This window comes from Phoca vitulina, unplaced genomic scaffold (genome assembly GCF_004348235.1).
Source record: "Phoca vitulina isolate PV1807 unplaced genomic scaffold, GSC_HSeal_1.0 scaffold12, whole genome shotgun sequence".
Taxonomy (NCBI): domain Eukaryota; kingdom Metazoa; phylum Chordata; class Mammalia; order Carnivora; family Phocidae; genus Phoca; species Phoca vitulina.
Genome location: NW_022589715.1, coordinates 44,919,149 through 44,944,214, shown reverse-complemented (window position 1 = coordinate 44,944,214; position 25,066 = coordinate 44,919,149). Strand labels below are relative to the sequence as shown.

Below are 25,066 nucleotides of genomic sequence, written 5' to 3'. Positions count from 1 at the left end.
ATTGATGGTCTTGAGCTATAAATTGATATCACTACCCACTGATGGGTCATGACTCATAGTTAAAGTATTTTCAACTCGTGCTAAAGAGAGCAAGACAAGTGCATTTTAAAAGAAAAAATTATTCTATAAACCTTATAAGGTGGTGTTTGAGACTTGGCTTTGATATGGTATTACTTTTAATTTCAGAAACCCTTCATCATGTCCAAGTTGAGCATTTCTTTTTGTATGTTATAACAAAATTCCATAAGGTAGGTTGTAAATACAGTACCTGGCAAATGTCATCCTGTGCCCTTTTATAGGCAGAGAAAGTGTCTCTATTATAGAGGTTACAATTTGCTGTGTTAAATGAAATTTGTGAAAGTATCATGTATCCTAATTCTTATTTCAAGCTTTTTCTCATGCTTGCATCCTACAGTGCTTTCTTACATACTTTCCACCTCTCCCTACAGTCTAAGAAGATCTTGCTGAATTTGCAGTTAGTCTCTTAGGGGCTGACTGACTGACTTTGCCTAGAATACTTCTTTACCTATTTTATTCAGTGTGCTATAATATGTGTTACTAATCATCTGTACAGCTCAGACTCCACAGGGCAATGAGGTTCCAAGTCTGGCTGAGGCACTCAGTTTCAGTAATTTTAGTTGTGTAGGAAAATGAGTATCTTTAGAATGAATAGCAACAGTTAATTGGGGTGGTAAGCAGGGGAATTTAGTGGGAATTTTCTTTTGACTCCTGTTATTAGGTTAATATTATGCTGTTTTCATGTAAATATACTGTAATATGCCACATGGGAACTTTGTGATTTATAACTAGAAAACTAAATTATAAATAGGAAGGCTATGGTAATAACTCTTAGGAAGAAATTCAATATTAATAAAAAATATTGCACATTTCAAAGAAGAGATTATTCCAATTAGGAACACATTTATTGAAATCTTTGTGACATAAAGATTCTTAATTTACATGTGGACTTAATACATTTTTGAGGAAACTAAAACCAGGCCCTTTACAGCAAATGTTAGGAATGGAGGACATAGTAACTTTTAAAAAGATTTTGTAAGTTTAGCTGAGTGATTCTTTTCTTTTCTTTCTTTTTTTAAAGATTTTATTTATTTATTTGATAGAGAGAGACACAGCGAGAGAGGGAACACAAGTGTGGGGGAGGGTGGGTGTGGGAGAGAGAGAAGCAGGCTTCCCGCCGAGCAGGGAGCCCAATGTGGGGCTTGATCCCAGGACCCTGGGACCATGACCTGAGCTGAAGGCAGATGCTTAATGACCGAGCCACCCAGGCGCCCCTAGATGAGTGATTCTTGCTGATTAATCTTTCTTCGTCATTTTGCAAACTGCCAGTGATAATACCGAACATGGTAAAGAAAAAGAAAAACAAAAACCCACAAGATAGAAATGAAATTTCCTGAGCATTTGATGTTTTTATCATTTATGTATGAAGGATTACACAGATTAAGAATATACAAGACCATCTCATGAGGGAAATACTTCTTCATAAGGATTGGTCTTATATTTTAGTTATAAAAGGGAATCAGCTGAAAAAATTATTAATCACCTACTATGTATAAGACTTGAGGATAGATACAGTGGGAGAAATCAAGTAAAAGAAATGAGTTTATCACAAAAGAAATTTATAAGATAGGTGAAATAAGAGGTATATGTGTAAGGATAATAACACCCAGTGTGTAGCATAAAAGACAGATGAGTGATAGGGATGACAAGGCAAAAGAAGTCCAGAGAGATTGTTGTGGGTCACATATTTATTATTTATGCCTTTGTATTTCAGGTAAAGGAGGTGTCTTAAATTCAGTAGATTAGGGAGGAGGTGGATTAGGAGAGCTTGGTAACAAAGCTAGACCTGTGGCTGGGGTGCAGGAGGAGGACAGGTAAGGAAGAAGGTGTTCTGGATGGTAACAGTGGCATGGATACCAAAATAGAGATGCGTGGGGCATGGCTAGGGAAAAGCAAGTGGAAGAGGTTTTTTCATGCAGAAGAACAGTAGGAGACCAAGTGAGCAGACTTGAGAATGGATTCTGGAGCTCTTTGAATGTTAATCTAGGAGCTAAAACTTAAATTTATAGGTACTGATGTGCTGCTCAGGATTTTGGCATGTATGTAATAGGATGAAATAGGATTTTAGGAAGATTAATCAGTGGTGAGTATGAGAGTGTGGACGTGGCAAAGATTGGATATGAATAAAAATGAGGGAGATATGGATAGGACTTCTGAGGTAAGGGGGAATGGCCTGAAATGATGGTGTGGCAGCAGGAATGCAAAATAAAGACTTGATATAGAAGACATTCAAAGACACTCAACAACTGGTAGGTCTTCATGAATGAAAGGATATGAGGATGAGGGAGATAGTAAACTATAACTCTATGTTGAAACTTAGAAAAATCAGTATTTGTGGATAAGGCCACAAAAGTTATTTTCAGAGGATATATACAAGTACTTTGGCTCAAACAATATTTAAGAAGACATAATTTAAATAGAATTTCTCTGCAAGGATATATTTTACTTTTTTTGACTTTCTGCTTTTTTGCTTATTTAGTTGTTTTGGTTCTGGGACTTATGAATTAATCAAAAAGTTTATTATGAATTAATCAAAAAGTTTATTATGTATGTATATAAGAACATGACTAATTAGTATTCTTTCATATCACTGAGACAACTTCTAGAACACTAGCTTACCAGAGAGGATTGCATCTGAGTAAAGAGAAGTAACTAGTTCTAAGTAGAAAAGTCAGAAATGTGAAAAACATACAGAGAAAAGAGATACTTTGTAATGCTTATGATCTTTTATGGGCTATTTTGAGTCACTTTGCACAGTGGCATAAAGGTGGAAGGCAGATTAAATACAGAGTCTAGTTGTGACTATACATTTATTTAATAAAATATTGAAGGAGAGCTAAAAACTGGAAATAGCCCAGATTTCCATCAGTAGGAGAATGGAAAACAGTGTTAGAGCCCTACAATTCAGCAATGAATTGGAATTAACTACCACAATGATTCAAGCAATAGCCTGGATGAATAGCAAAAACATTGTGTTGAATTAGAGAAGGCTTACACAAGAGTATATACTGTATGATTCTATTTATATGAAGTTTTAGAACAGGCAAAACTAATCTATGGGGGAAAAATCAGAACCATTGTTACCTTTGGGGGGTGGGAGTGAGCGGTTAATTAGGAAGGGGCATGAGGGAATTTTCTGAGGGCGATAGAGTTCTATGTCTTCATAGAGGTTTGGGGTCACATGGATATATGAATTTCTCAAAACTCATTAAACGGTGTGTTTAGTATTTGTCCATTTTACTTGTCCATGTAAGTCTTACCTAAAATGTAAAATATTGAGCCTTGGTTAGTGATAAGCATGCTTGAAGTGTTTAGGGCTGATGAGTACTGATGTCTGCAACTTGCTTTATTTTTTAATTTCTAATTTTTTTTTTTTGCTTTCAAAATTTTAAATTTTAATAGACTTCGTCAGGGTAGCTTTATTTATTTATTTATTTATTTATTTATTTATTTATTTATTTTATTTTATTATGTTATGTTAATCACCATACATTACATCATTAGTTTTTGATGTAGTGATCCATGGTTCATTGTTTGCATATAACACCCAGTGCTCATTTAATACGTGCCCTCTTTAATACCCATCGCCAGGCTAACCCATCCCCCCACCCCCCTCCCCTCTGGAACCCTCAGTTTGTTTCTCAGAGTTGTCAGGGTAGTTTTAGGTTCAGAGCAAGATTGAGTGGAAGGTACAGAGATTTCCCATTTACTTACTCGCCCTGCCACACAACACACAGCCTCCCCCATTATCAATATCCCCTACTAGGGTGGTACATACAATATGACTGATGAATGTACATTGACTCCTCAGAGTCTGTAGTTTATGTAAGAGCTCACTCTTGGTGTACATTCTATAGATTTGGATAAATATATAATGATATGTATCCACCATTATAGTATCATACAGAGTATTTTAAAATTAAAAAAAAATTTTTAAGATTTTATTTATTTATTTGACAGAGACACAGTAAGAGAGGGAACACAAGCAGGGGGAGTGGGAGAGGGAGAAGCAGGCCTCCCACAGAGCAGGGAACCCGATGCGGGGCTCAATCCCAGGACCCTGGGATCATGACCTGAGTCGAAGACAGACACTTAACGACTGAGCCACCCAGGTGCCCCTTAAATTTTAGAATTTTTAATTGAAATATAGTTGACCCTATAACATTGTGTTAGTTTCAAGTGTAAAACAATGATTTGACAACTATATATATTGCAAAATGCTTACCACAATGAGTGTAGTTACCATCTGTCACCATACTAATTTACTAAAATATTATTGACTATATTCTCTATGTTGTACTTTTCATCCCTGTGACATATTTATTTTATAACTGGAAATTTGTACCTTTTAATCCTCTTTACCTATTTTGTCTGTCCTCCTACTCTTCTCTCCCCTGGCAACAACCAATTTGTTCTTTGTATTTATGAGGAAGTTTTTGTTTGTTTTGGTTTTTAGGTTCTACATGTAAGTGAAATCATATAGTATTTCTTTCTCCGTCTGACTTATTTCACTTACACCCTCTAGGTCCATCCATTCAAGATTGGCAAGATTTCACTCTTTTTTTATGAATGAATAGTATTTCCGTGTGTGTGTGTGTGTGTGCGTGTGTGTGTATGTATGTGTATATATTTTCCAAACCTTCTTTATCCATTCATCTGTCTATGGACCCTTGGGTTGCTTCCCATATCTTGGCTCTTGTAAGTAATGCTGCAATAAACAGGGGTCATATATCTTTTCGAATTAGTGTTTTTGGGTTTGTTTGTTTGTTTGTTTGTTTTGGACAAATACCCAGAAGTGGAATTATTGGGTTGTGTGATATTTCTATTTTGATTATTTTGAGGAACCTCCATACTCTTTCCCATAATGGCTGCACTAATTTACATTCCCACCAACAGTGTGTAAGTGCTCCCTTTTCTCCACATCCTTACCAACACTTGTTATTTCTTTTCAAGTCCAGCCATTCTCACAGGTGTAAAGTGATATCCCATTGTGGTTTTCATTTGCATTTTCCTGATGATGAGTGATGTTGAGCATCTTTTCATGTGTCTGTTGGCCATCTGTAGGTCTTTGAAAAATGTCTATTCAGAGAGTGGATTCTGCATAGAGGGACTCCATCTCTAGAGAAGGAACAGCCCCATCTTTGCCCATTTTTAAATCAGATTATTTGATATTTTGGTGTTGAGTTGTATGAGTTCTTTATGTATATTTGGATATCAATGCCTTATCAGATATGTCATTTGCATGTATCTTCTCCTGTTTACCAGGTTGGTTGCCTTTTTGTTTGGTTGATAATGTCCTTAGCTCTGCAAAAGCTTTTTATTTTGGTATAGTCCCAATAGTTTATTTTTGCTTTTGCCTTCCTTGCCTGAGGAGACTATCTAGAAAAATGTTGCTAAGGCTGATGTCAAATAAATTACAGCCTATATTTTCTTCTAGAGGTTTCATGGGAGAAACTACATTTTAATTTTAATTTTAACTTAGCTGCATGTGGCTAGTGGCCACCAGATTGGACAGTGAATCCCTGGAGGGTATTTTTCAAACTATGTGAGGAAAAGGACCAGTTATTTTAAATGTCAAATCTGTTATGGACTAATATTTTTATAAAATGCAATAAAAATCACTACAAAGATGAAATGAAAAAAAACCCCAAAGATATGTAAAATACCACTGCATTTAGAAAATTTTAGATTCAACAGACATTAAATTACTCTGTCAAAATTGCTAGAAATGTTTCTAAACACTCTCAACATCTGTATTTTATGTCATTATGTACCAATGACAAATAATTTTTAGACTGGCAATGGTCATGGACAACACTTGGAGTTAGGTAGCTATCTCTTTTTTGCCCAGTGTGCCTAAGAATAAATAATTTCCTAAAACCAAGTCTTTGTTAAAATTATTAGTACAGATCATTTTTTATATTTTTAAGCACAATTCAATAATGTGGTTACTGATAAAACAGTTAACACTCTTTATTAGCAAGTCTTGTCTGGGACAGTCGTATATTGACACTGCAAAGGAGACAACTTCAGGGTGGACTGAGAAGGCTTATTTGATCCAGTAAAGCCATATTTGCAGTTGGAGGTATAAGCCACAAAATCCTTCCTTCTATACAGTTCAGCCCGACGTTTACAGCAGCCAAATTTGCTCAGCAACAGAAAGAAATCTCTTTGGAATGCCTTTGTGAAAATCGCATACAGAAATGGATTGGCACAAGAATTGACAGGATAAAAAAGAACCAGTAAAACTTTAGAGTTGGTTACTGTGATAAGGGGCACTTTGAAGGCAGCTGAGATGGCAAAAAAAGAGATTGGTGCCATGCAGGTGAAATCAGTGAAGATGAGGACCGCCATTTTCTTGGCAATCTTTGTATCTTTGTTGGTAGTCATTAGCTCTGGATTTTGAACTGCAAAATAAATTTTAATGTAGCAAGCACAAATGATGACGAAGGCCACCACATTGAGTATCAGGATGGTTAATATGTAGACTTGTGAGAGAGTGGTTTCCACATCCATGGGGAGGCAAATGCTGACCTTCATGTAATTGCTGACACCCACAAGGGGCAAAGTGGCAATTAGAGTAGAAAAGAGCCATCCTCCAAGCATGATCGGAATGGCATGTCTTAAACGTAGCTTTTGGTCTGGCTGAAGAGCATAGGTGATGGTGTGCCATCTTTCTAGTGTGATAACTGTGAGGGTGTAGACAGAAAGCTCACTTGAAAATACAGTGAAAAAGCCAGCTGCACTACATCCCCTCCCTGTCTGCCAGTCTATGGCATGGTTATAATACTGGCCTTTGGTTTGGGAATCAACTGAGGCAATGAGCAGCAGATAGAGCCCCATGCAAAAGTCTGCAAAAGAGAGATTGCACATGAGAAAACGGGGCACTGTCAGTTTATAACGACTAGTCAGGAGAACAAAGAGAACAGTCACATTTCCCATGATGGCTAGGATATTAATCAGCCAAATCAGGACTCTAAGGAAGTCATAGCCCATAATATCTTCACAGGGATTAAAAGCATCTGGTTCAGGAGCACATCGGAGTGTCTTGGGTGAGCAGAAACCATAGTCATAATCCCAGTCACTCAGTTCACTCTCAGCAAAGATGGCAGAATAACTGTAAGAAGAATATTTTGTCTCAATGTAAACTCAAGAGATTTTCTATGATTCTGTATATTAAAAAAAATGGAAGAATAATCCTTAGGGTTTTTAAAATCCTATGAAACAAAAGGAAACAAAGCCACAACAGCCTCAGTCTTAGGTTTATTTGTTAAATTATCTGAGAACTCCAAATTGATATAGGAATTCCTTAAGCGAATATATATATATGTATATCATTGATGCAAAGACTTAATGAAGCTGTTTGCAAAGGATGATTTTTCTTTGGAAAACAAACTTAAAGACACAGTATATGCTTGCTATGTCTAAAAGAATCCTTTCTTGGCATTTTCTTAGGTATTTATTTCATTTACTTGCCAACCAAACTGCTATCAAGCCATGTGTCTATAGTAGAACACAAATGGGATTGGAAGGCTCACCCTGCTGAAGGCTCACCGCTACCGGTAGACTAGCTTGCACATTGGTCTCTGGCTAATCACATAGCCCAGGTGAGAAGTGGAAAGCAAGGATGGACTACTGGAAACCTAGCAGAAGATGAATATAGACATGGACAACAGGGAGAAGTGTCTGCTTTGGGGGAAATAGGGACAACAGATATTCCTTAGGGGTATGAATCAAATTCAGAGAGTGGAATGAAGAGGAACTCCATCTCTAGTGAAGGAACAGCCCCACCTCTGGCACTCCCTTCCTCCCAAGCCCACTGCTACTAATTAAGTTCAGGTTTTCATCCTCTCTTACAAGACAGTTACATTAGTTTTCCCCCAGCATCCTTCCCCAATTTTAGCCCTCTTCCAGTCCATCTGTACCTTCCTCCTGGAATGGCTTTTCTTAAGTACAAATCTATTCAAACTTTTGCTAGGTTCTCAATGGCTATGGGATAAAATCCAGACTCCTTGTGATGACCTCCAAGTCCTAAATGATCTGGGTTCTGCCTCTTCCTCCAGTCTCATTTCCGAGAAGCAGTGGTGCTTCACAATTGAGAACATGGGCTTTGGAACAAAGCTGACTGGGTTCCAGTCTTTATAGGCTGTGTAAATCTGGGTGGGAGAGTTACTATCTCTGTGCCTTAATCTCTTCATTTGCCAAATAGATCTACGAATCATACTTCCCTTGTTAGTGTTGTGCTAAGGATTAACTGTGTTAACACCTATAGAGTGTTTAGAATAATGCCTGACACATATTAAGGGTTCAGTGACTGTTAGGGATTCTTATAATGATCTCTTGCACATCCCTCATGCAGCTTTCCCTTCAGTTACATGAAATGACTTGTGGCTTTCAGAATCTACTCTTTCATCCCTCTGTCTTTGTATGTGCCGTTTCTTCTTCCCCCCTCTCCTTATCTCTCTGGTGAATTCGTCCTCATCCTTAAAGGTAAGCTCCTCTTTGAAGCCTTTCTTGTTTCTACACCTCCAAGGAGTTTATCACTCCTTCTGCCATGGCTGCACTTAAGGACTATTGTCATTATCAAACTGTACTGCCGTTGTGTGATGATGCATGTCTTCTTTAATAATCCGTGAAGCTATTCTTTAATAGCTTTGAAGGCAGGGGACTAGGTCTTATTTATTTCTGAACTCTCAGTGCCTCACACAGTTTTGGCTCAGAGTATCTATTCGATAAATGCTTGAGGAATGAGTAAACCAGGGTGATCCTGGCTCTGAGAGGAATTGAAAGGATATAGGGACAACGAGTGTGTACAGTATGATGCATGTAGGCTCAACAAATTTTCTCTTTGCTAGGTCTGCTAATATAATCTTGGGAGCTGGAGGAATGGGCATAATTTTTCTGTCAGGGCCATCACAAATATGTATTTTACCTTAGGGTTTCTCACCCTTTAAAAGAGTATTTTTCTCTATTCTCAAAACTTAGCTTCTCATGTTCCGAACGAGGAAGTGTGAACTTGATTCTGTGAGTGGATGAAATGATATATTTGAGCAATACAATTACTGAAGGGAAATAACACAGATTAAAAAAGGAGTAAAAAGAAATCTATGATCTGTGAATTCCAAAATGGTGCTAGAAATTCTTAGAAACCATTTTGGGACTAGTGAAGGATTGCTGCTCTGCATAGAAGATTGCACAGGAACCTCACCTGCTTTATTACTAAATACAGGTGCATTTGTTTATCCTCATCTCATGCCCATTAATAGAATTACCTGTTTTTTTTTTTAATCTTTAAAGGGATGTGGTGGTTATAAAAATGATTAAAGAAAAGAGTTTATTTCTTTGCATTAGAGAGGTTCTGAAAGACCATCTCACTGAACCCCTCATTTTATTGGTGAGGAATCCAAGGTTAAAGGAGGTAGGTGATTAGCCTAAAGTCCCTCAGCACTAGGCTGTAGTGGTAGCGTTAGGTCTTCATATCCCTAGTGCAGGGGCCTTTTCTCTATGTCACTGTCTCTAGGTCAGTGCTTTTCTCCAGCCCTGCGTTCACCCCCCTGCTCAGTGGGGAGCCTGCTTCTCCCTCTCCCTCTGACTTTCCCCTGTGCTCATGCTCCCTCTCTCAAATAAATAAATACCATCTTAAAAAACTACTTCAGCTGCTACTAATAAAACTATGTCAGAAACACTAATTCGAAGCTTCTAAAAATTCTGCCATGATTTCTGAATAAATTTGTGTTAATAAGAGGTCAAACATGTTCTCTCTCTCTCCTCTGGTCCTTTGCCCTCTTTTTTTTTTTTTTTTTTCCCTACTGGGCATATGTCTAGCAATTTTTCTCTTTCGTGATTTGTCGTTAGACCAAATACCTACCTGCTGCTACTTACATTTGTGTCCTGGGACGGCTCCTGAGGGCAGCAGCATGCTTATTGACAAAACCCAGCAGGGAGCTGTCTTTAGTACTGAAGGGTATGAATGGACTTGCCTAGGCCTACAACACTGAGTCAGAGGAAGGAGAGGCTACTCCAATCACAATGAACAAAGACAGGAGGAAAGATTGGAACTGTAGGAGAAAGATGGGGCCAGCTGTAACAGCAAGGGCACTGATATCTTGGCGAGAGTAGGTAAGGATTAGTGGCTGGCTGTAGAATTTCTAAACTCCAGGGATTTAGGAATAGCAAGTTAGGAAGGGGGGGGGAAGGGGGCTTCATAGGGAGCACATTCTTTTTACCTAGATTATGTACTAGTTTCACGTAGTTTTGGGGATGCTGGAGATTAGGGGATTTGTTTTAAAGTAGTGTTAGTATAGCAAACTCAAGATTGTAGCCTTATTTGGGAAGGCTTGTGGCGGGGCTGATGAGGATTATTGAGAGTGGGCTAAAGTCTCCCGGCCCCACAAACTACCCCTTGATGCTACCGTTGACTATAGCCAGAAGTGTTTCCTGTTGAGGAAAAAAGCCATAGGTTACAAAAGAGTTACAGGGAAGGTGACTGACAGAATATCGAGACAAGAGCAGGAATGATGAGGAAAAGGAACATTGGAATACACTTGGTGTTGGACCTAAATGAAAGAGAAAAGAAGGATACAGAGTATATTTCTAATGTACCCCAGATGCTGTCACATTCTTTAATAACTCCCTTCACTTTCATGGTTCTGAGAGCCAAATGATATTCCTGCTGCCCCTTACAGATGAGGAAAAAGGTCTCAAAAAAGCTAAGTATTGTCCAGGGATACCCATTATTACAGGAACATCACTGCCAAGGATTCATGTCCAACTCAGAGAAGCCCCAAAGCCCAGGGTCCTTCCATCATACCACCCTGCTGCCTCTATATAACTTGCAGATTGATGGGAAAAAAACAAGAGAAAAGAAAAAAAGATGAAGAGGGGATGGAGAATGGTAAGGTGTCTTAGAAGAGCATCTGCTTTTGTAGCCTGAAGGACACATGGGGGGAAATAATAAGATTTATAAATCACAGTAAATGTGTCATTGGGACACTGGGATTATCTTTTGAGGCATGCTCTTTTACATTTGAACGTATGTGAAATGCCAAGGCTGCCAGGAAAAATGTTAAAAAAAAATCAGTAGAATAGAAATGGAGCTCCCATGCAGTGTATATTAGTGATAGCACTGAGGTTGAATAATTTGAAGCTCCAGAGCATAGTGGTCAAGGTGGCCAGAGTCTTTCTGAAGGAAAGTGGCTACTTCTAGAAGCTGTATCTGCAATCAGTGTTAATCTTTGTTGACCACTGACTAGTGAAAATTCCTACAAATGAAGCCGTCATTTAAACAAGCCCTGAGTGACTTCAAAATACCTGTAAATAAAATTTTAATTTCTGAGGATCATTTAACTGTAGAATGAACATGTAGATACATTTTTTTAGAGTTTTTTTTTTTTTAACCAGTTAAAAGAGATGTCTGATCAACTGGATGCCACTTGCAAAGAAAAAAATTCCCATTTTAAATCTATTAAAAAGTGCTTTGCAAACATCCCCCCAATGAAGACTTTCATCAGAAGAAAACCACTGGCACTGATAATAAGGTGCATATAGAACGAGACATGGCTTCCTGAATTTCTTTGCATGCAAATACTTACAGCGTTTCATTATTTGGTCTCCTTGCTGTGCTTTCACATTGTTTGGAAAAGTTTTCAAAAATGGAAAATGAAAAATTTTGCCTGAAAGAAAAGAGGTTTAAAAAAAAAGCAGTTGAGCTTTTGGTCTTTAAACTAAACATGATCGTGTCTATTTATGCTTTGTTCATCCAAATTCTTTACCTATTATACCAGTCATGTTCTGCACCATTGTCCTAACTGAAACATTTCCTGGGGAGAGAGTAAAGGCTGCAGAATTGTCATTAGAGTGCTTCCAGCTTAGATAAAATGCTCCTGAATGCTAAATGTTTTGTGTGGGCTCTAGAGACAAAAAAGCCTAAATCGGTCATGTAGAATCATGGATTTTTCACTGCTTATTAAAAACTACCTTTATGGTATATTAGGGTTTGCTCCTTACCACTCTCCTTACCACATTGTTCTTGATGAACAAATAACCATTCAGAATTCATGGCTTCGAATCCTAGCTGGGAAATCTGTTTTGTAAGGATTTGAAAATACTGGACTTCACATTATGATGTGAGTTTTCTGCCTTTTTTCCTTATGTGCAGAAATATATGTGGGTGCTCCCTACTCCTCCATTGTTCCAAGAAGTTTAGCCTAATGGAAAGGAGAGAAGTATCAAGATATTAAAGGAGACTTGTACTTATATTCCTAAGATGAGACCAAAGGGAGGCACACAGGAAACTGGATGAAGAAATAGAAGGAAAGAGAAAAGGTGGTGAGAAACTCAACCTTTCCCAAGGAGGAAGGAGATACGAGGCAACTGAGACTAGAAATTTCTATCTATTCTTCTCCAATATTAACAAGACAATTCCTTGTACAAATAACTTTGTATACAAAGCAGGAAGGTGGATAATATAGCAGAACTATTTGACCTACTGGACACACTTTCAAAAAATTAATCAGCTTGTTATTTTGGGTCAGGCTTATAAGTCCTCAAATTTGGATCAAAGTGTGTGTGTGTGTGTGTGTGTGTGTGTGTGTGTGTGTGATGCTGGCTCCATATCTGACTCTTAGAGATACTATGTGTGAACCAGTCTATAGTTAACAGGAAATGTGGTTGTTCTTAGCCTTCAGCTCATAGCACTGGGTTCCATTTACTCTTTTTTGCAATTTTAATCGTAGATACCAAGGAGGTCTTTGGGGCTATCTGCCTAGGCAGCTGTGTGTGTTATCCAGGCCCAGCAGCTGCAGGGCAGAGGGGTGGCTCAGAGTTTGCATCAACATTCCACTGGCCCAGCTTCAGGCTCTCCAGCCTTACTAGCATCCAAGGTTTCAAGCTTTGTGGAGACAGAGGGAGTCAGTTAAACCCTGTAATGCCAAGCAAGACACCCTCTGTGTGACTATATTCCCACTGCACTTTGATGCTGGCCTACAACTGCATAAGCCTGTCCTCCCCTTTTCTACCCAGAGGCAGTCTCTTTCATTTGCTGGAATAAAAAGCCCTTGAACAACTGTTTTTACGTGTCAGTAATTTCAGAAGGGATGTGACCACTTTGCCTCCAAAATTGAGGTGTCCAGAATCAGCTTTCTCATAAACCACTGTCTGTATTGTTCTTCAAATTAGTCTCTCACCAGCTTTGCTCACCTCCAAGCCATCTCCAGAGGTGCCGGAGTGTTATTTTACAAAAGCAAATCTGAGTAATTTTGCTTTGAGTTCTTTAGTGTTTCCCCATCCTCTGAGCAACCTGGCCCGGCACTCAGAGCCCATCACAATACACCTCTCCCTGTTTCCTCTGTGTACCAACAAAGCATCTTGCTCCAGTTTTCCCAAAGGACTTCCATCCTTTGTCTCTTGCCTTTGTGCCTTCACACCAGCTACTTTGTCTTCTTGGCATGGTTTCACTCACTCTTCCCTAGCCAACCTCTACCCCTTCTCCAAAGCTCAGCAGAAGTCACTTCCTTAGGAAGCCTTCTGTAAGTCCTATTGCTGTTTAGAAGCTCTTCTTCTGTGCTCCCAGAACATTCTGTTCTGTTCTCAGCTCTACCATTACCTTGCTGTATTGTACTTAAACATTGGTCTCTTGTGTGTTGCCCCCAAACAGCTGTTTGTGACTCTCGGAGGGTGGGATGAGCTCTTAGTTATCTTTGTATCTTCAGATTTTTGTACAGTTTGGAAATGATAAGTGCTCAGTTAATATTCTTTGAAGGTCAGTTAATGGTGCATGGCTCTCCGAGTGCTTTGTCTTCTTTTTGGTTACCTCAAAACTTCAGATAGCACTTCATGCACCTCTACAAGGCACAAAGTAGATGTACAATAATACATGTTGGTTGACTCATTATAAATAGGTGGATTCCAAACAAAGACAGCAGCATCTTAGTGTCACTCTTCTAGCACCTCATCTAATTAGTTGAGAACATCTTAGCCTGCATAATAACACTTCTGGGCAAATGTTTTCCCAGCTGTGAGTTGTGACCCATTAGTGGGTCATGAAAACAGTGGAGTGCATCAAGACTAGTATTAAAAACACAAACACACATGGAATAAAATAGAGTAAAATAGACAAGAAAAACATGTTTACATCACACATGTAAAAAAGTTTTGTTTTGTTACCTATGTGACATGTATAGTGGTTTGCGATGTAAAAAAAGATATTAGTATGTATCTCCATCAAAAAGAAGTCTGGAAAACAATCTTTAAGGAAAGAATGAAATCCTGCACACGCTGTCCTTCCATTCTGGATTGTAGTGTATCAGTGGAATCAGCAAGATGCCCCCACTGGACACAAACCAGCCAGGAGCTCATGCCCTTTTTGTTCTGACACTAAGCTACTCCTTTGGGAGGTAGGATTCTGTTCTGAAATGAAACATGGTCTTCTTGCTGGGAGAGAAATAGCTTTAAAAAAAAAAGCCTTCTGTAGAGTTTTGTGTCCATTTTTTTTTAATTAAAGATTAAGATGTTAGGTAAAATTTATTCTCTTGAGCCTACTTCCCTCCTTCTTTAAAAATGATGTGCTCTGATAAGGATTAGAGCTAACTGATCTTTAAGATGCCAGTTTTGTACTCCATTTTGCAGCTGCAATTATAGCCTAATTTAAGGTTATAACTCAGTTGGCCCAGAATAGGCTACAAAGGTCTTGTAGCTGCAGGGTGAATCAACTGTTTGGAATCAGTTTTCGGGAGGAAACAGGATGGCTCATTTTCTTCTTGGCTCTCTGAAAGTGACCCCATGGCTATGGAGCTGATCTAGAGCAGGGAGTGAAGGGGTAGGAAGCTGTAGACCAGTTGACTGTTTTGAAATCTGTTTCTGCCACAGCTTGGCAGGCTCTCCCTTTTGTTTTTTACTTACTCTTTTGTTGGCAAGTTTCTAAAAGCACAGCAGTGGCTGGGGTAAGTCAGTGTGGCATCCAGGAGGTTGGTAAATTTTTCCCTCGATGGCAGTTTTTTTAGAGAATAGGATGATGTGGCAATGAGTGTCTGGATGGACTCCAGCCCGTAGCTAGGCAAGGCTTGCAATTTGGTGGAAGAAATATCCCTGAAAAATAGAAGGGAGCAAGTCTTTTTGTTTATATATTTTATACATTTGATTCATAGGATTGAAACCCCCTCCCAACAATAGTATTGTTCTAGGTTCTGAGGAATCTTTTCTCCATCTTGTCTTTCCCCTAATTCTCCATTCGGTTACTCTCATTAAGATCAAAAACAACAACAACAACAACAACAAAAAACTATGCTGTGTTTTTCCCCTCATATGCACCCCATTATTCCTTTCAAAGTTGAGTGTAACTCCTTATACCTGCCATATGTTCATTAGCATTTCTCTTCCTTCCCCCACATCCCTTTCTCCCTCTCTCCATCCCTCTCCCTTTCTCCACTTAGCAGACATGAAATAGCTATTGCTTTATGAGACAGCAGGCATGTGCAGTGACAACAGCTTTTGTGCTCTCTCCCAGGGGGAGATATTCAGAGCTTCAGATGCCTCTGTCTTTGACTGATCAAGCCCTGCAGGGTAGGTTTTCACTAAGCACAGGCCAGTTATACTATTAAGAGCTGCTGTATGGCCTTAGCCATCATCTACCTGGGAAGCAGACTGCATGTTCTCTAAAGGCAAACTGGATTCATCATCAGTTCAAAGCAAGCAAGCAGTTGGGCATGCAAAGAGTACTGTGTGGAAACCTTAGGTTTTGTAAACAAGGTCCCAAACTCTTTGGTTTTTCTAGACTTGAGGCAATATCTGAGAAAAATCCAAACAAGTTCAATGTGAGCAGGAAGATGAGTCAGTAGAAAATTTAAAATCCTGCCCATCTCCTAAGTGGTTGCTGCTGATGCCCCATGAAACTTTTCCAGCAGCACAGTCCCCTTCGGCAAATTGTCCCAGTGCTTAGTGCCCAGCACATGGAAGGGGATCAAGAGATGACTGATAGACAGATGAATTTGACAACATGGAGCGATGACTAGTGTAGGTCATTGGTGGACCAGTCAAGATGGCAGAATTTACCTCACGGGCTTCAGATTCCTGCTGCTTTTGTGTCCTTGTTGATTGAGATAACCAGTGTTCTCATTCTGCTTTATGGAGGTATCTTGGATATGTTAGGGATAGAGCACACAACTCTTTGCAGGTGGGTTTTTTTGTTTTGTGTGTGTGTGTATGTTTTGCTGGGGGGTTATTTTAGGATTTTAATACTTAGGATTTTAAATTAGGATATTTAGGATTTTAAATTAGGATTCTAGAAAAGGCAAGTTCTCATTATAAAGGAGTAAATCTCTGATAATATATTTTCAGTCTCAGTGGAAGACCAGTGGGGGAAATGTTTCTGAGTTGTGGGTAGAAGGAATGCTTCTAGACACCACTGACACCCTAAGGGTGTAATGAGAACAGCTGCTTGTGTAATAAGACTAGGTCTGGTCCGACTGTTCTGGACAAGACAGTGCAGGTATCTCTATTGCTCACAGTCATTTCTAAGCAAGTGGACCAAGCAGCTCTTTAGGCAAAGACTATCAGGCAGGATGTCTTGTGACCACACTAACTTCATCATACACTTTGACCCAGAGGCAACTCTCTTTGGCTGGCTGTCCAGCGGCTGGGTCAGTAGCCAGCTTGCTCTAAGAGCTCTGCCTATAAGGTGTGCTGGACTACAGAGTCTCAACCAACCTGTGTGATTGTGAGTCTGGTGTACAATGAATATGAGACTTACAGACAAGGACCCTTGGGGTAGGGTGGCAGAAGCTGAGACACAGCAGAGAAAGCAGTGGGCAGGAGTCATGAGGTAGTAAAAGCAAAAGTCATGAGGTTGAGTGGAGAGTAGAGAGAGCGTTAGGATTGAGAGTGGCAGAAGTTAGGAAGTTGAGAAGGTCAGGAGTGGTGGGAATTAGTGGTGGGAATTAGGAAGTAAACAGAGTCAGGGGTTGATGATGGCAGGAATTAAGAGTCAGAATGGATACCAGCAGGTCTGGGGACTAGGTGAAGTCAGGGGTTGACAGTGGTGGGGGCTAGAACTGGACACAGTTTGAGGTTGACAGTAGTGGGGCTAGGAACTAGACTGGATTGGGGGTTGACAGTAATGGGGGCTAGAACTAAAGACAATGAGGCGTTGACAGCAGTGGGGGCTAGGAACTAGACACAGTCAGGGGGGTTGATAGTAGTGGGGCCTGGGAACTAGACACAGTCAGGGGGGTTGATAGTAGTGGGGGCTGGGAACTAGACACAGTCAGGGGGGTTGATAGTAGTGGGGGCTGGGAACTAGACACAGTCAGGAGGGTTGATAGTAGTGGGGGCTGGGAACTAGACACAGTCAGGAGGGTTGATAGTAGTGGGGGCTGGGAACTAGACACAGTCAGGGGGGTTGATAGTAGTGGGGCCTGGGAACTAGACACAGTCAGGGGGGTTGATAGTAGTGGGGGCTGGGAACTAGACACAGTCGGGGGGGGTGATAGTAGTGGGGGCTGGGAACTAGAGATAGGGGGGTTGATAGCAGTGGGGGCTGGGAACTAGGCACAGTCAGAAGTTGACAGTGGCAGGGTTGGAAGTAGAGTGGTTCTGCTGCTTGCACCTCAGGGAGCCCGACAGAGAAGCTCAGCTCTGTCCGGACAAGTGCCAGGGGCAAGTCAGATCTTTGGCCTTTGCATGTCCATGGGTGGATACCAGGCAGGCAGCCACCCCTCTGTCAGCATGTAAGACAGCCTTGCATACTTGGTGTTATAGGTTGAATCGTGTCTCTTCCCAATTCAAATGTGGAAGTCCTAAGCCCCCAGTACCTCAGAATCTGACCTTATTTGGACACGAGGTCTTCACAGAGGTAATCATGATAAAATGAGGTCATTAGGATGGATCCAGATCCAGTATGACTGGTGTCCTTATAAAAAGAGGGAAATTCAGAGACCGGCAGATCCACACAGAGAATGCCATGTGAAGGCGAGAGTTCCGTTGTCACAACCAGAAGGCACACCGAGCAGCAAGGAGGGAGGCCTGGAATAGATCCCACCTTCACAGCCCTCAGGAGGAATAAGCCTGCTGATACCTTGGTTCAGACGTCTAGGCTCTAGAATGCAGACAGTTTCCGTCACGTTAGCCCTCCCAGTTTGCGTTATTGGTTGATGGCAGCCCTTTCACATTCGGAGGCTGAATCTCCACAAACCAGCCTGGGGACAGTGTGGCTGGACACCCTAAGCAGGCCTGGGTGGGGAGGGAAGGCAGCACCCCTGTACTCACAAGATGCTAGGTCCCGTGGCCCCCCGGAAGGCTCCATTGTGCATCTTCTCCAGGTGTGCATTTTCCTTGAGCTCCCTGTGGGGAAGGAAGTGTCCTTAGCGGAGTTTGTACTGTCATGGGTTACCGGTCACGGCGGCACAGACACACGTTTGGAGCAGCCTGCCTGCGTGGTGCTCAGCGCTAGAGGGAAAGGGGGGACTGTAGGGAAAGTGGAAAAAGACATGCCGGTGTCGGGCAAACTGTCCAGTTGCTGGAGTGTGTGTCTGGCCCCACCTTTCCCCTGCAGTGTCCGCCTCACTAGGCAGAATGTGTTGTCCTCCAGCTCAAAGTGCTCACCCCTTCCTGGCCTGGAGTTAGGACAGCTGGCCGCAGCGCAACTGCGCCAGGATGAAACTGCTGCTCCAGTGTTCAAGGCTGAAGGGTGGAGGGCAGCCTGCTCTGTGTCCCGCGCTCCACCGCCCTGACCTTGGAGGCCTCAGAGTTGGCTAATAGTCATCTACTGAAGTTTGCCAGTACTTCACTTGAAAAGAAAAAGTAGGGTCCACTCAAAGATAGCCCTTTCATCATGGGAATTGTACTCTTTTTTTTTTTTTTTTCCGGCATGCATTCTCTGGGGGTAGGAAAGGGGAGGAAGAACAGCCTGTGTAGAAAATTGCCCCACACCCTGCACGCCCCACACGGGGTCCTGTGCTGGGTATGTGATTGTCGCCAGTATGCATGTTGTGGAAACAAAAGGGTTGAGGGCTACTGTAGTTAAAGCTGTGGCACAACCAAACACTGCTATGCAATAGCTACCTGATGCTTCTGTTCCCTGGAGCTCCAAGCAGCTCAGGGTGAACTGCTCAGGATCAGCTAGCTCAGCCTGGCTCTGCCGAGTGGCCTCCTGTCTGGGCCCTGATGCTGGGGTCTCCAAGCCCAGGCCCCTCTCTGGGTGGACTAGGAAGCAGGGAGAGGAGTTCCTGGGCTCAGGCTTGCTGGCCTTCTTTTGAGCACTTTCATTCTATAAGAGAAGATTGGTGCCTCAAAGAGCCTTCTAGAACATGCCTCCATTGTTGGTGTGGTGATTTCAAGCATGGGAGCATGATTCTTCTGCATCACCATTACAGTGTTGCATAGCAGAACAAATAGACCGACACCCGCTCTCCCCTCCCCTGCAGGATGCTTAGGCATCGTGGCTCGTCTCATAGCTCTACATCTTCTTCGTTGTCTTTCTGTATGTCTCCACATCATGCCTGCCATTTAAAAACTACAAAACCCCCTGCATATTGCTCCCTGGGAGGCTGTTTTCCACATGCTTCTACTAAGCGTTTTCCTTGGAAATCCTCAGCCCTTCCATCAGAAGGCACCTGTCAGTCTCATACAGTTCCATCCCCTGGGTGTATTTCCACTTTCAAAGAGATGAGGTTGTCAGAGTCAATTGCTGTTTAAAATCTAAATCAAAAGAAAATTTCCTTTCCAAACCTCCATGGCTCTTCTTCCTGATTTGGTTTGTTTTAATTATGTTCTGTTATGGTCACAAATCATTGAAACGGGGCTCTGTGAGCAAATAATCCTCATGTCAGCCAGGTCAAATTAATTGTTCAAATTTCATGACAGAGCATTTCACATGTTTTATTAAAACTCAGATCTTTCCGTGTACTGATAATTCTGCATTATGTAACTCGGTTGAAAATAAATTTGTCTACCACGTTTTCCTGGGGGTCACTTTCATGTTCCCAAGTGACACAGCCCTCCAGGTATGAGAAGCACAGGCAGGATAACCTCTTGAAGCACAGTGGGAGAATGCCCAAACTCCACCCAAAATGTTCATAAGTGGGGTGCTCTGGGAATGGTAGGGACTGATTCTCAGAACCCTGGAGGTGTCTGAGGGCAACCCTCTGGTGCTGCTTCTCTCCACCCTGTCTTGCATTAGTAAATAGGAAGTTTGAGAACTTTGCAGGGCCTTGGTGTCATCATTCTGAACAACTTTGAACAGGCCCACGTATGAGGAAGGTGTCAGATACTGGGTTGAATGTATAGTTTGAAAATTTGGCTTGGCGGTTTTAAAACCTACCTCCCCTTCCCTGCTTCGATCCTTCAATGGGCCTCCTTGCCCGTGGAAGAGAATTCACTCTTTTCCATTGCCACTGAGTTCTGCATGATTTGTTCCTGCTTCATGTCCAGGTTTGTCTCATACCCATTTCCCCTTGCTGATGACCCTCTAGCCACACTGTCCTCTCTATTCCTGGAGCTTACAACTTCTTTTCTTTGCACATTCTGCTTCCTCTTCCTGTGACGTACTTCCCCTCACTATGGCCATGGTGGACTCTTTGTCATCCTCTAGGCTCAGCCTAAATTTCATGTCCGTGGCAAAGCTATCCCTGGGCACCTAACCTAAAGTCAGTCAGTCCCTGACTCGCAGATCTCAGTAATGGGTTATTTCCTTCATAGGATATATCCCTATCTGCAATAACTTCATTTATTTACTTGTCTTTTTGTCTGTGTCTTCTGCTAGAAGAGAAACCTCATGAGGGCAGGGACCCTTTCCACTCTGCCATCGCAGACCCAGCTCCTAATGGTGCCTAATATATCAGTGATTCTTAATAAATGTTATTGGATAAATAAATGAATGAAATTGATTTGTATCCTTGGCAAACTGATTGGTGTTCTTGGCTTCCTCTTTCTTGCAGCAGTGAGGTATGGAAGATACAGAATCTTGACTAGTTGGACTTTTTGAAGTTCACACTCATTTTGCCATCACTGAAGCAGCTGGGACACTGCCGACCAAGGCCCTCCGTCCCAAAGTCCTGTTGTCCCTGACCTCCCGAAGATGTCCTCTGCTGGTGTCCCTCCCACTCTGTTTGCTTTTGCTCTGGCTTCTCCTCCTTTCTTGTTGTCCCCCAATTTTATATTCAGTTCTCTTAGTTCCCCCCTCGTCCAGGTGACCTCAGCCATGAAGGCCTTCAGTCACCCCCTGTATTCAGAGAGCTGGTGTCTGTCGCTAGCCCTGCCCCCCCCCCCACCAACTTCTGTCCTTTCTGCTAGCAAATGAACCTTCTTTAAGTGTCTCTCACACTTTGCATTCCAGAACTTTCAACAGCTTCTCATTTTCTACAGAAGAGAATCCAAATTCTTTACTGTGGCACCTGAGGCCCTTCCTGCTTTGTCCCTGACTCACACCTAGAACTTTCTAAAAGGTACTGTGTGCTGTTCTGTGAACATATGCTTCCTCCTCTGGGCCATTCTCTTTGTTATCCTCTGCTTAGAATGCATTTTCCTTCTCTCTTTGCCTCTCTGACTTAGAACCAGCTCAAATTCTATGTCTCTCCTGAGGCTTTCTCTAATTTTCTTCTCTTCTGCCTTTGAAATCCCAGAGGACTTTACTTCTCTCAGGGGAGGTATCATGCTTCGCCTTCTGTTTTAGTTACTACTTAGTGTACAGTTTATATACCATTTGGCGATGCTTCTTCCTAGGCTCTAAGCTCCTGTGGGGCAAACACTGGGGCTTATTCATCTTCATTTCCACCCCAGATATAGCATGTTCCTCAAACACAGCTGATGCTTGGCAAACCCTTGTTGAGTGAATGAGGCATCTGAAAGTACTGTGCCAGGAGAGGATATGATTTGATTTTGGCAGAAACAGATTCAATTGGCTAGAGAGTTAAATTCAAGTCAACAAGAAAATGAAGGAAAATTTACTCCATGAGTTGAAGGTACCATTTCTCGAGCACTTGGTATGTGCCAGACTCAGGCTAAGATTATAAAAATATAATCTTATTTGTCATTCATTCGTTCATTTGTAGTTAATGAACTGTGCAATGTGATAAATAATAAATGAGCACATACTCTGTGCGAGGCACTGTGTTAAGTACTAAGGATTCAAAACAGACCTTTTCATTTTTGGAAATAAACAAGCCCATTAGCGGCTCTATTTTATGGCTGAGAACACTGTGGCTGGGATAGGTTAAGTAACTTGCGCAAGGTCAAGCTGATAAATATTGGCATTGGAGTTTGAAGCCCAGTCAGTGACTCTTAGCTCTGTTCTCTTCGTCACCAAGCTCTGTAGCATGGTATGGATATAATAGAGTCTTTGGTTAATATGTATAGTTAAATAGTCTATTGTATAGACATGCTGCTCAACTTGAGACTGGCGACATCAGCATCTCCTGGGGCCTTGTTATAATTACAAATTCTCAAGCCCTACCCTAGACCCACTGAAGCAAAGTCTCCGGGGGTGGGGCCTAGGAATCTGTGTTTTAGCAATCTCCATGTTATTCTATGTGTGTTAAAGTCTGAGAAGCCCTTGTATAGACTGTGGCTTATATAATTTATTATAAAAGCCTTTTCTTAATTTTGGCTTCAGTTGTGCTTTTCAGGTGCTCTTAGTTTTTATTATACCCAACTGTAGGGTGATTGTCACCTCACTCTGTACCTGTTATGGTTCCAATGGCCCCAGCCCAGCAGGCTTAGTGAATGAGCCACTCTTTTAGAAAAGGAGCCATCAAAGGAAAGAGAGGTGGGGAACAATGAAGGAAGAAGTTGGTAGCAATGCTCTCCTTGAGTTAAAGGCTGTGAACACTGGGGACCGGGGTAGGATATGGTGAAAGCACCAGGCCCCCTCACTCTGTGAAAAATGTGCTCCATAATCCCCCCTAGCAGTAGGGGGATGGGACTGCGAGTGGGCCTGTTGTGGCTGATTGGGCTGGTAGCTGGGGTTACCCGATTTCTCTGCGGTGAGGCTGGGGGAAGAATTTCTTCACTGAAATCGTGCTGCTTCTAACACACCATCAACCTGAGTGAGGGGGCTAGAGAGGGAGGCTGAGAGATGAGACTAAAGTAGGGTGTTGAATATTTTAGCAAACTGTCAACTTTAATGTCTCCAGGCTGCATCTATCTTTGAAATCAGGTGCTCTGGGGTTTCTAGCCAGCCAGTTGCCTAGTAACATGAGTGAAACACTGAGGACTAACCACTTGAAAGTTTATTTTTGTCCTGCGTTAGTTGCTGAAGATTGAATGTGATCTGGTAGCTAGAGTAATACTTCATTTTTATTCATGAGCTGGGGAAATAAGCACATACTTACAGGGAAATCAGTGTTGTCCCGTTGAAGGCATGACTTTGTATTTCTTCAAACCCATTTCCATATAGTTTGCTGAAGTGAGAGGAGAGAGGATTTAGCAGTGAAAGAAGCACATTTTGGAATCACACATTCTTCCTTCTGTGACATTTATTACTAAGATAATTACTGGCATTCACAATATCTAGCTCTGTTTCTCTAACGTTTTGGATTCTAAGGTCCTGCTGATGAGATGGAGCTGGTTTTTTTTTTTTTCTCTTTCTATTCTAGTTTGGCTTCACTTCGACCAGTGGCATCACCACCAATTTGTTTGTTTATTAAGTGTTTATTAAGTGCCAGGCACTTGATCAGTCATCCTACATGTATTTTGTGACTTAATCCTCATTGTCATTTCCATTATGCTGATGAGAAATCTAAGTCTCAGTGTTGTTGTGTTGCCTCTGCTTTCCGGGTGGCTGAAAGTGCAGGGCAGAGGAAGACTCCAGTACTGAGTTAGCTTTTCTTTTCCTTGGATGAGTATGTGTTTTTGCTAATGCCGTATTTGGCTCCATAACCAAGAAGATTTCAATGCCTGTAAATGGTTCTTTAAGACCAATTAGTGGATAGTGAAATCAGTTTAGTTGGGTGCAATCAGCATTTAGCAAAATGAAATAGAACAGAATAAGACAAAGTGGAAAATATTGGAGTGTGTTTCATGTAATTAGGATAGTACCATTTATGGAATTTTGTTCCACCATTTTTCTATGTTATGTACATAAAAGTATACATACACATATATAGATAATACATATACATCTGCCCAGAATAAGACATAAGAGGGTCCTCAAGACAGATGTTGGGAAATGTTGAAGCCAGGAATGAGCTTGGAGAGGATCAAGTGGCATACCTTCATTTTAGAAAGAAGAGAAGAGGCTCAGAAAGGAAAGTGACTTGTCTAAAGCCCAGCATAGGCAGAAATGGGACCAGAACATACTTTGTCTTGGGCTATTTCCAGTATATCCGTTTCACTGGTTGTTTTCACTTTTCTTCCCTGAGATATCCACATGGCCCCTCTTCCTCCTCCTGCAGGGCTGTGCTTGATGTCACGTTCTTGGTGCGGCCTTTCCTGGCTGCCCATTTAAACTCCCATCCTCCCTTCCCCCAGCATTCCCACATTCCCATCCCCACTCTTGGATTTGTGTTTCCTCTGTGGCTTTATCAGCATCTGACCTGTGATTATATCATACTCGTTCATCATCTCCCTTCCCCGGCAGAATGTAAGCTTCAGGAGAGCAAGGATTTCAAACTGTTCTGTTTCTTACAGAATCCCCTGCATCTAGAACAGTGCCTGGCATTTGGGAGGATTACAGTAAATATATGTTAAATGAATTGGATGAACAAATGGGTATATTTAAGATGAATTTCTTACTATAAATCATAGTCAACCAAGCAAGTTTGAAAGTCATAGTCTTAGAAATATTTGTGTAAGTTCTTCATGAACCGTGATATAATACTCAACTGAGAAAGGGCTATGTTATAACATAAAATTAAGCTCCAGCACCTGGCAAGACCCTAGCTTCCCTTTACAGGGTTGCTGGTAGTTGCATGGCCATGTAGGGATGGGCTAGTGGGTGCGACTTAAGATTAGACACCTTCCCCAGCTGTTCCTGTTCCAGGTGGCTGTTGTCTGCAAGGGT

The 25,066-nt window shown here is 41.5% G+C and overlaps 1 protein-coding gene across 1 annotated transcript in view; it reads right to left on the bottom strand.

The window, feature by feature from the left end:
• Positions 1-6,054: 6,054 nt before the first annotated feature.
• Positions 6,055-25,066, bottom strand: part of LHCGR (luteinizing hormone/choriogonadotropin receptor) — a 53,735-nt gene continuing 34,723 nt past the window's right edge. The window contains exons 7-11 of the mRNA XM_032411013.1: positions 23,397-23,465; positions 18,337-18,411; positions 14,977-15,162; positions 11,670-11,750; positions 6,055-7,195 (exon numbers count right to left, since the gene is read on the bottom strand). Coding sequence (XP_032266904.1) covers positions 6,055-7,195; positions 11,670-11,750; positions 14,977-15,162; positions 18,337-18,411; positions 23,397-23,465 — 1,552 coding nt within the window. The remainder of the gene's footprint in view (positions 7,196-11,669; positions 11,751-14,976; positions 15,163-18,336; positions 18,412-23,396; positions 23,466-25,066) is intronic.